Raw genomic sequence first — 15,038 nt, forward strand, 5'->3', positions numbered from 1 at the left:
AAGAGATTCCATGTCTTAATTTAGGATTATACAAGTTAATATTTTAAATCAAACGGTCACCCATCAAGTAAAAAGTCTGCTTAACTTCAGTATTTCACTAAAGACTCTGCATAGGAATATACAGTGGCAATCATTTTCCACTTTAAATAGCAGTCACTGAAGGCTAAGTAAATCATTAATGTCTTTTAGTTTACTATTTCAGCTTGGAAAAGGCACCTCCCTGCCTTCCACAGAGAATTACAAATTTAAAATGAAAACAATGTAAGTAATGGACTTAAGTATCAAAGGAACAAGATACAAATTCTAGCTCTGCCATTTATTAGCCATGTGACCTTGTACACGTCATTTTCAGTTTTCTCATCTCCGAAATGGCAATAAAAATACTTGCCTTATTTATCTTACAGGGTTCTTGTAAAAATAAAAACAATAATGTAAAAAAGTATTTTGTGATTTTGTGCCACAAAGCTGGCATACAAACAGATTAGAAAATATAAGTGGAGGGGCATGTGGCTGGCTCAGTTGGAAGAACATGTGTCTCTTGATTGGGGTTGTGAGTTCGAGCCCCATGTTGGGTGGAAAGATTACTTAAACAAATAAAAACTTAAAAAAAAAAAAGAAAATATAAGTGGAAACTGATTTGGAACCTATGTAAATGTAGGTTATCTTATATTTTTCTTACCACCCCGGAAGTCCAACCAGTATAATCACTCAACAATAACATCATATAAATATACACAAGGAAACGAGGCTCCTTTGAGGTTGTGAGACTATTACATGGTACTTACAGTGTTTTGAGGAACCCCTGTTCTAGGAAATGATCAAGGGAAAAAAGGGTTCCAGAGTTTAAAGAGACTGAGAACAACTACAGCTACATTCCTCTTGGAGATTCACAATATATCCTAGCACATGAAAGTCCTGCAGTGAAGAAACCCGTTTTAACTGTTTAACTCAGTGAATATTCAGGAGCGCAAAATTAAAAAAACACACAGCTTATTAAAATCAATTTAAGAGAAAAGTTATTCTTAAAGAAAAAAGGAACAATTGACTTGACATTACTGAAGTTTAGCAAAAAATCTCCAGTGAAATTTAGTGATGCCTGTGGTAGTCCCATGGCATCTACTTATATCCCTCCATGACACTTCACCATATCATGCCTTTTACACTTACTAATGGTCTCTCTCACTAAATTGTAATTCTGTAAGGGCAAGGACCATATCTACCCACCCTTCTAAAATTGCTTTGTTCAATAAATGTTTCTTGAGTTAAGTCATCTGTTACAGACTGCCTAAAACCAGTGCCAATTTATATTTTATATCTTTAAAAACTTTAATGATATAGACAGGAGTTGGCAAATTTTTCCTGTAAAAGACCAGATAATAAGTATTTTAGGCTTTGCAGGCCATACAGTCTCTGTCACAACCACTCCACTCTGCTGTTTTAGCTTAAAAAGCAGCCTTTTTAAAAACAATGTCTGAGGGCAGTGTTCCAGTAAAACATTACTTACACAAACAGGTGGCAGAGTGGATGTGGCCCATAGGCCTTGTTTGGTGACCCCTAATATAGATGAATTCTTTCAGTATTCTCCAGATACCATATTGGATATAGCCTACATTCTTATTTTGAAAAGATAAGCCACAAAAGCCTAAGATCACAGGAAAAGACTATAATCCAGATCTAATTTCAGTTACCATTACTATCACATCCAAGTTTAAGCAGTGTAAATTAAAAATGACCCTTCATAATGTATATTCCCTCTACTGACCAACTCAGACTTACCTTGTATTTTTCTTTGGCTTTCTCTTTTCCAAGAAGTTTAAGAACCTTATCAGCTAACAGCATGCTTTGTTGATTTTGGAACCCTTCTAGTATACACACAGCAGTGACATCTAGAAATGATGGAAAAAATAAAAGTATAAAATTATTGCAAAGATGATCAGCAGCATCAAATGGGTACAGTGTTACCACAGAAAGTCAAGCCAAACTGATAGCCTGATGTAGCTATCAATTTCATTTCCAATAAATTGATTCTGTTCAACATTTAGTTTTATATACTCTATAACCAAACTCAAAGCTCAGAAATTCCACTTCTCTGGTTATTCACTTTCCTCACCTGTGAAATCCAAGGGACTATACTGCATGGTTTGTGATGTTTCTCACCACTCTCACATTCTACATAGTAAATAAACAAGGAATCCAGGAAGATTCTCTTCTGGCCAGTACCTAGAGGCCAAATCAGTGAAATGTGGCTCTCTCATGTCTGATTCTTTTTATAGGCCTCAGAGTTATTCCTTGTGTCCAAAGCCATCTGGCCAAGAGTTCTCAATTAAATCTGCTGCAAAATACCATTTTCATCTGGTTATGCCACAGCTCAAGATAAGGTGGTTTCACATTTAAAAGATCAGTGGTTCCTTAAACTCTCAACCTTTCAGAATACTCAAACACTAGCTGTTCCCACTCTTTCTGAATTCAGTTTCTCAAAATTCCAAATCCTCCAAACAAGTCAATTGGCTGTGTGTTCCTCTGATAACCTGGCTAATGCCAATATCAATGTCTTTTTCCCATCCCATTCCTCCTATCTAAAATCCGCTTAACCTCCTTTCTACCAATTATTAACTGTTAGTAACTTCAAGGGCTGGCTGAAAACTCAGAATTCTCTTTTCCAAAGCAACCGTCCTTCCACCCACAACCAAAATACACGACACCACAAAACTTCAAAAAACCATTCTCTAAACCATCCTCACTTGGTAATCCAGATTTTAAAAATAAAATGGCTTTTTCCTTTTAAATAATGTTACTTAATAATTATGGCAAAATCTGATTATTGATTTTAGCAGAGTTAGCTTGTCTAAATCACACTTTGGTTTAGCGCCATGTCACCTACAAAAACATACTTTAAAAGCCAGTGGTCTATATATTCTAATTGAAGTTTTGGAAGCAAATATGGCCAATTAGAGGCCGCAGAATATTTGCAGTACTCACTGAGAACGGCAAATTCACTTGATGCTTTGTACCAACTACATAATTTCCAATGAGGTATAAAATCATGTTTGAAAATATCAAGAGCAAAAACCAAATGTTTTCTTTAATGATTCATCTTAAAATTATTTCATATTTATTTAGGATAATCACTGAAAATATGTAGATTCTTAGCAACACTATCACTTACCTAAAACTTATTTTCTGATTTCTTATTCATGGAATTACACTGAGGCTCATTAATTGCCAAGTTAAAAATGTATGGGATGTAAACTTCAAATCTTAATACTAACTTAATTCCATAACTGAGAAGAGAGACAATACTCAAGTATCAGCAATCTCAATTTAAACTAGAAAACAAATTCTCAGGTGGGGAAGAATCTAACTTTTAAATACAAGTGATTTCTCTACTCACAAGCAGAGTTTCATATAAATTTACCAATGACTATAAAGCCTTTAGTAATTTTCATATGTAAACACAAAAATACCCTCACCTTCTAAACATTCCTTCTTATTGTCTAGCTTCTCGTGGGCTTTTGCACGTCTAAAGAGAGCTTTCACATATTTGGGATTAAGTTCAACAGCTTTTGTACAATCTTGTGCCACCTCTTTCCATTTTTGCTGTAATTGAAAGTATTAAAAAAAGTCACACTAAAGGAAGCACTGTTCAAGAGAAATCAGTTTTGGAAACTTAACAGGCTGAGTATTAAGAGTCCCATAACACACAAAAATATATTCCCAATACATAAAGAGTTAATATCCACAATATATTATAACAGCTCATATAAATACTTGTAATAAAGAAAAGCAACCTGATTTTCAAAAACAGGCAAAGGACCTACTTAGGTGATCTTTCTACCACAAAATCTACAAACCTACCTGTATCTCTGTGCTCATATCATTTCCTTCCCTGCTGTTAAAAGTGAGGAAGTGCCCCTCTTCATCAAAGGCTACCCCTCTACTTGTGATCTGGATCCATACTGTCCCCACTTCAAGGACTTCACTCTGTTAGCTATTTCTCCTCTGCATCAATCTCCATCTCTACTGAAGCATTCCCATGAGCATAAAAACACTCACTCTAGTATTTTCCAACTTTTAAAAATCCTCCTTTGATTCCATAATTCCCTGCAGCTACTACCCCATTTCTCAGCTCCTCTTTATTGCCAAACCTCCAAAGAACAGCCACTCTACTTGATTTCTGCCTACCTCAATGTGGGCTCCTTCTCAGTTTCCTTTGCTAAATTCTTCCCCTCCACCTGAGTCCTACAAGTGGAACACTCTCGGCCTCATCTCTACTCTCTCTCCCTAGGTGATTACATCTATTGTCCTGGCATTATATAAAATCTAAAATTAGATGGCTCTCAGATTGGTCTCTTTAGCCCAAACCACTCTCCTTAAAATAGAGACATTTCTAATTCAACTTCTACTTAGCTGTCTCACTCCTTGCCCATTCTACCGTTATTAACATTCCTGCTTTTCTTTATCCTTCACATCCAATACAACAGCAAGTTGTTGGTCTCAGCTTTCTTTCATGTTTTACCTAGGCTACTACAACAGCATCCTTATTTGGTCTCCCTGTCTCCACTCTTGCCTCCCTTTAATATATTCTTGACAGAACATTGAAAGCAATTTTAGAGGATGTTCCTGCCCTACTTAATATCCTTAAGTATTTCCCATTACACTCAGAATCAAATCCAATTTCCTTACCTTTGCAAGGCTTTGTCTCATCTGCCCTCTGCTACCTCTCCAGTTGAATCTCTATACTCCAGGATCCTTTATAATCACACCAAACTCTTTTCCTGCCTCAGATCAATTACACATATGGTTTCCTCTATTTTTAACACCGTCTTCTCTACTGTTTGTACCAGCCCCACCTCCAGTCATTCCTCTGTTATAGATCAGGTTAATTCTTTAAAGCATTTATGAAGATGTCATTTAGTAGTTCGTTGTTTAGCTATCCTTGAACTCTATGCATAACTATTTGCTTTTATAAACCCAGCTCATACTATAGTAACCTTCCGTATAGGAGATGGTCCATAAAATTTGAACAAATAAATGCGGAGAATACAATTGCCCAATAACCACAGAAAAGGACGGTCAACTTTAGCTACATCTTAAAAAGTGTAAATTAAAACAATGAGAGACAGTATTTTTCTCCTACCAAAATGGCAAATATTATTAAGACTGATAATATAAGTCAGTGAGAACGAAAGAAAACAAGCATATTCATATATTATTGTTTGGAGTAGGTATTGATACAATTTCTTTGTATTTCCATTTCTAGAATTTTATTCTTGAATTTTATCCTCCCAAAAGTATGCAAAAAAAATACTTATGAAAATATTTACTCAAACATTGAATGCAATAGGTAAAATAGGAAACAATCCAAATGTTCATCAATAGGAAGCTGTTCTCAGTATCCATCTATACAACAGCTACTACTATATATAGCATTTCAGAAAGAATGACAAATTTGCATGTGCGAATAAAAACTGCACAAGACACAGTGGCAACTGAAAGAATATGTTACAACAATATGTGGTCTCCCCCCCACCCCACATATGGAGACCAAAAGTTGAATAGCCTCAAACTGTTGAGAAGGATGGGTTCACCAGAAACTGTGGCTTCCTGTATTATCTAATTTTATAAAATCTGATATATAGTTATATTTGTAACCAGCAAACCTAAAATCTGTTAAGAAAGTTATGTAATTAAAGGATATGAAAACAAAAGTCTGTAATTTCAAAATAATTGAAATTGTTCAGAAAATTAATTAGATTTGGGTGGTATTAACTGAAACACTATGCAAATAAAGAAAACAAAAAGAAGAAAAAAAACACCTAAGATACATACCAACTGTTCAAAGGCAGCAGCTCTGTTTTGATAAAATGTGGAAAGGTCAGCATTCTTCTCTATAGGGCACAAACTGATCGCCTCAGTATAGCACTGAATAGCTTGTTCATATTTTCCTGCTTTAAAGTATTTGTTGCCTTTGTTCTTGGCTGCTTGGGCTCTATCAAGAGAGTTCTAAAATGAGAGGAAATAACACTTACCAATACTCAGGAATAGATTCAGATCAGTGATTAAACAGTGATAAACTGACAGAAGAAAAATGGGGAGGTAGAGTGGCTGTTTATAATGTAAGTCGCTTCATATAAGTATCTTCATGGGATAAAGTCTCAGTAGTAGGATTGCTAAGCCAAAGGTTTATGTATTTTTTTTTCATATTACAAGTTTTTATTTTAGTTAACATACAGTGCAACTGGTTTTTCGAGAATTCAGTGATTCAACATTTACATACAATACCCAATGCTCATCACAAGTGCCCTCCTTAATACCCATCACCCGTTTAGCCTATCATCCCCTTAACATCCCTCCATCAACCCTGTTTGTTCTCTATCGTTAAGAGTCTCTTATGGCTTGTTTCCCTCTCTCCTTTTTTTTCTTTTTCCCCTTCCCATTTGTTCATCTGTGTTCTTTCTTAAATTCCACAATTTATGTATTTTTTATTTCAAAAAAATTGCTATAGTACTTTAAATGTAAAGATCCACTTTCCTGCCATTCCTGCCAGCAAGAGTTGTGATAGCTAATTTTTGCCAGTCTAATGGGTTCTCAATCAGGGGGTCATTTTACTGGTTAGGACACATTTCACAATTTCTGATCATCCAACCATAGGAGGCAGGGGTGAGTAGCTGCTATTGTTAACCTGGTGGGTAGACACCAGGGATGCTGCTAAACATTCTGCAATGTACAGGACAGCTCCCCAACACAAAGAATTATCAGATCCAAAATGTCAGTAGTGTCCAAGTTCATTGGAAAACCATGATCTAAAGTAATATTCCAGTATTATTTTGATTTGCATTTTCCTCATTATTAATGAATCTGAAAATCTTTTCATGTTTATTGACCGTACAGCTTTCTTATTCTGAAAATGATTTATTCATGTGTGTTGCTATTTTTCTTTTTAATTTTTTTTTTATTAACATATAATGTATTATTTGTTTCAGGGGTACAGGTCTGTGATTCATCAGTCTTACACAATTCACAGTGCTCACCATAGTACCTACCCTCCCCAATGTCCATCACCCAGCCACCCCATCCCTCCCACCCCCCTCCACTCCAGCAACCCTCAGTTTGTTTCCTGAGATTAAGAGTCTCTTATGTTTTGTCTCCCCCTCTGGTTTTGTCTTGTTTCATTTTTCCCTCCCTCCCCCTATGGTCCTCTGCCTTGTTTCTGAAATTCCTCATATCAGTGAGATCATATGATACTTGTCTTTCTCTGATTGACTTATTCCGCTTAGTGTAATACCCTCTAGGTCCATCCACTTTGTTGCAAATAGCAAGATTTCATTTTTTGATGGCTGCATAATATTCCATTGTATATATATACCACATCTTCTTTATCCATTCATCTGTTGATGGACATCTAGGCTCTTTCCACAGTTTGGCTATTGTGGACATTGCTGCTATAAACATTGGGGTGCATGTGCCCCTTCGGATCACTATATTTGTATCTTCGGGGTAAATACCCAGTAATTGTGTTGCTATTTTTCTTTTAGGCTGTTTGTCAACAGTGTAGAACAGATACTAGAAACACTTTGCTAGTGTTTTAATTATAATTATTATCCCAAATCTGTTGTTTGTTCATCAGTACATTTTTTGTACTCCCATCTTTGTCTCAGAATCTTCCTGGGGGACCCAATGCACATCCTTCATGTGTACAATATGGAAGAGTTGGTGGTTACCACCAAGGACAGCTGTGAATACCTCAGTCAACATTTGGGAAGCATTCTGGAGACAATTCCAGTTATCCAGGTTCTAGCTACTAAGTCCAAGAGCTTTGTGGCACGTCTTTACCCAAAACTTTGTCAGCATCATCCAACTTTAACAAACATGTGATTATGAAAGAATCTATAGGTCTTCAACAGGTAAGCACTGACAAAGCAAAAGCAAAAGTAGCTGCCCTTATAAATAACTTGATAGGAACTGTGAAAGCCAAGTTGCTTAGGGCCTAGGGCATCTCATTCACAAACAGAAAATGAAATAGCAACCTTTTTTTCTATCTGCTCTTTTATCCCTTACTCTGGCTTCATTTTTCTTTGCTGCTTTTCCCCCCATCTACCTTTTGTTCCCCTTCTCCTTTAGTCTGAGTACAACTATAGTTATTTTTTTAAAAAGATTTTATTTATTTATTTGACAGAGGGAGACACAGCGAGAGACGGAACACGAGCAGGGGAAGTGGGAGAGGGAGAAGGAGGCTTCCCATGGAGCAGGGAGCTCGATGCGGGGCTCGATCCCAGGACCCCGGGATCATGACCTAAGCCAAAGGCAGACACTTAATGACTGAGCCACCCAGGCGCCCCTATAGTTATTTTTTAAAAGTATAGTGTGCAAAGATTTGTTGGAAACTGCATTTATCTAAGTTCAGATATATTAATACATTTTTTTAAAGTAGGCCCGACACCCAATATGGGGCTTGAATTCATGACCCCTGAGATCAAGAGCCACATGCTCTACAGACTAAGCCAGCCAGGCACCTCCTAAGTTTAGAATATTAAACAGTTTAAGCCAGCTAGTGTCAATAAGGAACGTATTTTAAAACTAGGATGTAGGAGGATGAAAAGAGCCAAATAAACCACAAATAAATTAAAAGATGAATATAAATTCTACCATTTGTCCAAAGCCTTAATCATCTTCCAAAAGCTTTGACAGTGAAAATTCTTGGCACAAAACATCCATAGTAGACAACCAGGAATCTCTTATGTGGCTGTGGACTATAGGAGGGCAACTATCAAGCTGATTGCTGGAGAACTGCATTTGAAGCAACCTCAACAGTCCTCCCACTCCACTGAGACAAGCAGAAGGCACAGTGGAGTAGGGCTCTGTCATCCAGAAGGAGTAAAGATCGACTAAACCCAAGAGACAAGTGACAGGCATACCTGGTCTGTCTTTCAAGAGACCACACTGCCGAGTACTGCTAACATGAGAGAGAGGCACCCAACTCAAATAGAAACTAGTATTTGAGAAAAGCAGTATAAACCAAGCGAACAGAAACTTTAACATCAGTGGAATAAGAGGCTATCACATTTAAAAAAGAGGCTGCTTTTGAGGTGCCTGGGTGGCTCAGTCAGTTAAGTGCCTGACTCTTGTTTTCGGCTCAGGTCATGATCTCAGGGTAGTGAGATCAAGCCCCAAGTTGGGCTCTGTGCTGGGTGTGGAGCCTGCTTAAGACTCTCTTTCTCCCTCTAAAAATAAAATAAAAAAAGAAAGAGTCTGCTTTTACAGAGCACCAATTAGACATCTTGAAAGTTAAAAAGGATTATTTCAATCAACTCAATAGATGGCCTGGGACTGCATATTAGAATGGGCATAACTGAGGAGCAAATTAACAAGTAGAAGGTAGAGCCAAGGCTATCTGCCAGAATGCAATGAAAACAGAGGATAGGGAGGTGAAAAGTCTGGAAGAAAAGTTAAATGACATGGAGTATAAATCCAGATGTTCCAACATGTATCTATCTGGAGTTTATTTATTTATTTATTTTTAAATGGTTTTTTTTTTTTTTTTTAAGATTTTATTTATTTATTTGAGAGAGAGAGAATGAGAGCACATGAGAGGGGGGAGGGTCAGAGGGAGAAGCAGACTCCCTGCCGAGCAGGGAGCCCGATGTGGGACTCGATCCAGGGACTCCAGGATCATGACCTGAGCCGAAGGCAGTCGCTTAACCAACTGAGCCACCCAGGCGCCCTATCTGGAGTTTAGAAAGCGAGGCACAGAAAGGTGTGTTTAAGGAAATATTAGAAAAATTCCTGGAGCTGAAATGACACATTTTCAGACACATCAGAGTGAAATCTTCCAACAAAAATCCTGAAAGGTTTTAGGCTGAAAAAACAGAGGATCCACAAAGGAAAAAGAACCAAACTGGTGTTAGGATGTCACAAACAAGAGGTACTAAAAAAAAAACCAATGAAGTAACAACTTAAAGTTCTGACGAAAGATTATCTTGAATTTACAATCTTATACCTAGCCAAACTAGCTTTTAAGATTGAACACAAGAACAGAAATAGAGGTGGTACAACTTCCTTACCACTAAAAATAAACCCCAAAGTGGGGCAAATGATCAATACAAGTAGGAAGGAGGGGATAAAGAAACAAAAAAGCAGCTTACATATAGCAGGATCATTAAACATGTTAATAACAATAATGTTAAAAGGTTAAATCTCCACATTAAAAAACTATGCTGCCTATTAGGCATGACCTAAAACAAAGTGACAGGTCAAAAAGAATGTAAAAAAAGTTACAGAAGGCAAATACCAGGAAAAAGAAGGCAGTATCAGACAAATAACCATTAAAAAGCCTCAGATGGAACACAGAAGGACAGTTATACTGATAAAAGGAACAATCTGCCAAGAACACTTGGCACACTTTATGTGCCTAATAAAACTTCAAAATAATGAAACTCAGTTACTTCTGACATTATATATCAAGAAAAACATTCTTCCAATTTCTGGCAAAAAGTTTACAATGTTTCTAAGTCATTTAGAACATGGCTAATACACATCCTTAAACACAAGGGACTATTTATGTAGAAAACAATGTGGCATATTAAAAGCATGTGAGAAGTATATCTGACTATAGACCTACTGAAGATTTATTTAGTATTTTAAAGAAAATTTGCAGATTACATAAAAAACATTTCTGGACAGAGTGATGACCTTGTTTTTGTTTTTTTAATTTTATTTTATTATGTTATGTTAATCACCATACGTTACATCATTAGTTCTTGATGTAGTGTTCCATGATTCATTGTTTGCGTATAACACCCAGTGCTCCATTCAATTGCCCTCTTTAATACCCATCACCAGGCTAACCCATCCCCCCACCCCCCTCCCCTCTAGAACCCTCAGTTTGTTTCAGAGTCCATAGTCGCTCATCGCCCCCTCCTCTTTCCCCCCCTTCATTTTTCCCTTCCTCCTTTTTTTTCTTTTTTTTTTTTTTTTAACATATAATGTATTATTTGTTTCAGAGGTACTGACCTTGTTTCATTAGCAGAAACAGCAGTGAACTCTTTCCTGTCTAGAAGTTTAAGGCTAAATAAAATCATACAGAATACCAGAAAAAGCATTCATAGCAAGGGCTGACAAGTTAAAAGAACAGAGAAATGAGTACACAAGGCTTCCTTCTTCTACTTAGGATAGACACTTCTTACTTTTATTCAGCAAACTCTAAATCAACTTAAAACCAATCAGGTGAATCTTTCAATTAGCTATTTTCCTCCACTTGGTCAAGTTTTATAATAGCTCCTTTTAAAATTATTAAAAATTCTTTTACTCCAGGGTGCTTAGCTGGCTCAGTCACTACAGCGTGCGACTCTTGATCTTGGGGTTCTGATTTCGAGCCTCACAGTGGGTATAGAGATTACTTAAAAATAAAATTAAAAAAAAATTCTTTAACTCCTAAGGCCAAAATCAGAGTCTGATTAATTTCCTTTCCTTATTCCCGTAAAAAACAAAACAAAAACAACCAAACAAAAAAACCCCACAACAATGCCCCCAAACAATAAAAACCCACAAAACCAAAACCAACCCCCACAATGGTCTGAATGACACTGTGGAAAAGGACCAAATTACACAGGCAAATCACCAAGTCGCAATTTTCCTCCAGTGCTCCTCCACTGCCACTCCAGAAAGCAACCAAACTACATTTTCGGAGAGCCCAATCTTGGTTAACATCCCTATCACCCTAAGCTCACTGCCTGCCCCATTACTTTCTGTCCAACTATTTCCCTTCATTAATAAAAATGCAGAGAAAGAATAGCATTACAACAAGGACAGTACAGAAAAACAAATTATTTCAGCCTACTGATAAAATTTAGGACAAAAAGCTGGTTAACATAATGCCAACCTTCTCCTGTGTCAGGAACTAAACCCATTTTCATAAGCTTTGAGGCGAAAACCAGGCAGAAATGAAAATATATGCACTGGACAAAAAAGTTTATATTAGAAAACACACGACTAACAATTCTTTATGAGGGATTTTAAATCCATCCTACAGGAATCCTTTGTACTACTTTTCAGTCACTCCCAACCCGCTACCACCAGTCTACATTCTCGAGTTATTATTTAATAACTTTCAGAATTAAAGATTGAAGTTAGAAAATAAGCCCAGGGCGCCTGAGTGGCTCAGTTGGTTGGGCGACTGCCTTCAGCTCAGGCCATGATCCTGGAGTCCAGGGATCGAGTCCCACATCAAGTCCGCATCGGGCTCCCTGCTCGGGGGAGAGTCTGCTTCCCCCTCTGACCCTCCCCCGTCTCATGCTCTCTCTTACTCTCTCTCTTTCAAATAAATAAGTAAAAAATCTTAAAAAAAAAAAAAAAAAAAAAAGCCCAAAGACAATTTTGAAAGCATATTTTATAAATGAGAAATGAAGATCTGCAGATCTAAAACATAATGGGAACATCTCGAAATGCTAGTATCTTTCATATGGTCTATTTGCATATCTAAAAGCTACTAGGGAGATTTAAAAGACTATAAAGCCATTTATCTTACTGGAAATCACTTCTGGTTTGGATAGTCTTTTTAAGGTTCTGAACATTCCGTAATATTTTACACTAAAATTCTGTGGAAATGCATCTCTCTGCATTTATTACAACAAATTATTTTCTAATTGATCTGAAAATTCTCTTTAACAAGTAAATTGTATCATGTCATTCCCTGCTCAAAACCCTCCAATAACTTTCCACTACTATTACCTACATACAAGACTCTAAACGTTACTTCAGCCATATACTAAATTTCCACACATGGGCATAAATTCAAACTCTGTGAATACTGGTCAGAATACAGATGAATTATGAAAAAGATATTTACATCTGCCTAGTATGTCACATAAAGTATAATTTAAAATGGTCTACTAGAAAACTTAGTTTTTTTCCATCCACACTTTAAGTTTCATCTCTTCATAATAACTGTCCAGGAGAGTTAACTCCATGACTTGATGTGATTCTGCAAATGAATTCAACAAATATTTGGCGCCCAATGTTACAGGGAATCCGAAGTTAACGCATTAAGCAAAAATCAACTGTCAAAATTACTTTTGAAGAATCTTTAACAGAGTACTCCACTGGGGACGCAGGGTAGGTGCTATTACTATCCTCATTTTACATATAAAGCAACTGAAGGCCAGAGAGACTAATTTGCTTAAGGCAGGATTCAAATTCAAGCAATACTGCTGTACTGCATGGATCATCATCCATGTTTTATGAAGAATATCATTAGAATCACACTCAGATTCACATTCTGGAACTAAATCAAAGAAAACAGATTCAGATATCATATCTTGCTCAGTACTGACTCTAGGGCAAAAGGTCTTTATATGAAAAGACAATCATCAGCACAATTAGATCTTTTTCTTTAAGCCAAGCAATTGTAACTGAATTCATTTTAGTTAAAAGCACATTTTTTTTAGTAATTTTTTTTTTTTTTAAGATTTTATCCATTTATTTGACAGAGAGAGACACAGCGAGAGAAGGAACACAAGCAGGGGGAGTGGGAGAAGGAGAAGCAGGCTTCCCGCTGAGCAGGGAGCCTGATGCGGGCTCAACTGCAGAACCCTGGGATCATAACTTGAGCTGAAGGCAGACGCTTAACCAGCTGAGCCACTCAGGCACCCTAGTTAAAAAGCACATTTGATGTAACTCCACTGTACAACGACCAACAGGATAGTCTTTATCCTGAAGGAATACTAGGGGCAGTGTAAGAAACAAACAGACTGGCAGCTTCTCTACAGAATTACTACTGATTTAAAAAACTGAAACGCCAATTCACATCAGGAAAATGTACATTAGGTGATTAGTAAATTGTAAAATAACCAGAAAATTATTAGGCCCAAAGGAGCAAAGACATATATATATATACATACACACACATACACACATCCAAAACTATTTGGGTAAGACACAAGAATTAAAAACAAATAACTCAGGTAATAAATCTAAAAGGAAACAATGAGAAAAGTAAATATATATGTCTCCTCTCTTCAACAAACACTGTGCTAGAACTTGTCAAACAAGAGGCAAAACCTAGGAATCTGCCCCACACCTTTGCAGAGACATATCTACTCTGGAAAACAATTAACATTTAAAGACAAAAGCGACAGATACTGAAGTATAATACCAGTAAATTTAGTGGAATACAAAGTTAAAAAAAAAAAAAAATCAAGGTTTGACAGTCTGTGAAGGTTACTTACAGGGATTGCTCTGGAACAAAATGACTGATAAAGGACAGTTGGGAAAATACTCCAAGAAGGAAAAACAACCCTAACAGGGTTACACACACACACACACACACACACACACACACACACACACGAAATTCACACACACACACACACAATTCAGGAGACCAAAAAGAGTCCTCTGAAAACAAGTCCTGCAATGGTAACATTGACTACATTACAGAAAGCTTTCAATGATTTACATTTGGCAATAAGAACTCACTTAAATTTTTAGCAAGTATTTATAAAATATTATTCTGAGGATCACATATAGTCACTGTGAAAAGAAATGAACTAGAATCTATGTATAAGAAAATGAGTATTCCCATAATTACACATTTATATCCAGTTAAAATATACGTGAGGCAGTTTGATAGTGTTTCTTTTCAATGGTTTCATTCCCTTAAATTTACCAAATTCCAAAAGCATATTTTAAAATTTGAATTTCAGCTTAAAAGAAGTAGCAATCAACCGTGGAAAACTTACAGCATGAGAAACAATCTTTTAAAATACTTTATCGACCAATTGTTACTTTTATATGAATAAAAGCTAGTATAACAAGAAAACACCTGAGATAATAATAATAAAGTCCTTTCCCATATTATATTTTAAAAATTTACAACCAACCCCACCTACTCAATCGTAGTACAGAGCACTCTTTACCTAAGTACCCACTTGTACAAACACTGCTTCTGCAGGATTATGGTTGTAGTTCATCCAAAATCAAGTGATTTATAAAAAGAATGCCTAGGAGGCACCTGGGTGGCTCAGTTGTTAAGCATCTGCCTT

The 15,038-nt window shown here is 36.6% G+C and overlaps 1 protein-coding gene across 1 annotated transcript in view; it reads right to left on the reverse strand.

The window, feature by feature from the left end:
- TOMM70 (translocase of outer mitochondrial membrane 70) overlaps window positions 1-15,038 on the reverse strand; it is a 35,625-nt gene that overhangs the window by 16,387 nt on the left and 4,200 nt on the right. Inside the window, exons 2-4 of the mRNA XM_032406422.1 lie at window positions 5,830-6,003; window positions 3,471-3,597; window positions 1,777-1,886 (exon numbers count right to left, since the gene is read on the reverse strand). Coding sequence (XP_032262313.1) covers window positions 1,777-1,886; window positions 3,471-3,597; window positions 5,830-6,003 — 411 coding nt within the window. The remainder of the gene's footprint in view (window positions 1-1,776; window positions 1,887-3,470; window positions 3,598-5,829; window positions 6,004-15,038) is intronic.

The sequence above is a fragment of the Phoca vitulina genome, unplaced genomic scaffold (genome assembly GCF_004348235.1).
Source record: "Phoca vitulina isolate PV1807 unplaced genomic scaffold, GSC_HSeal_1.0 scaffold8, whole genome shotgun sequence".
In the NCBI taxonomy this organism is placed as follows: Eukaryota; Metazoa; Chordata; class Mammalia; order Carnivora; family Phocidae; genus Phoca; species Phoca vitulina.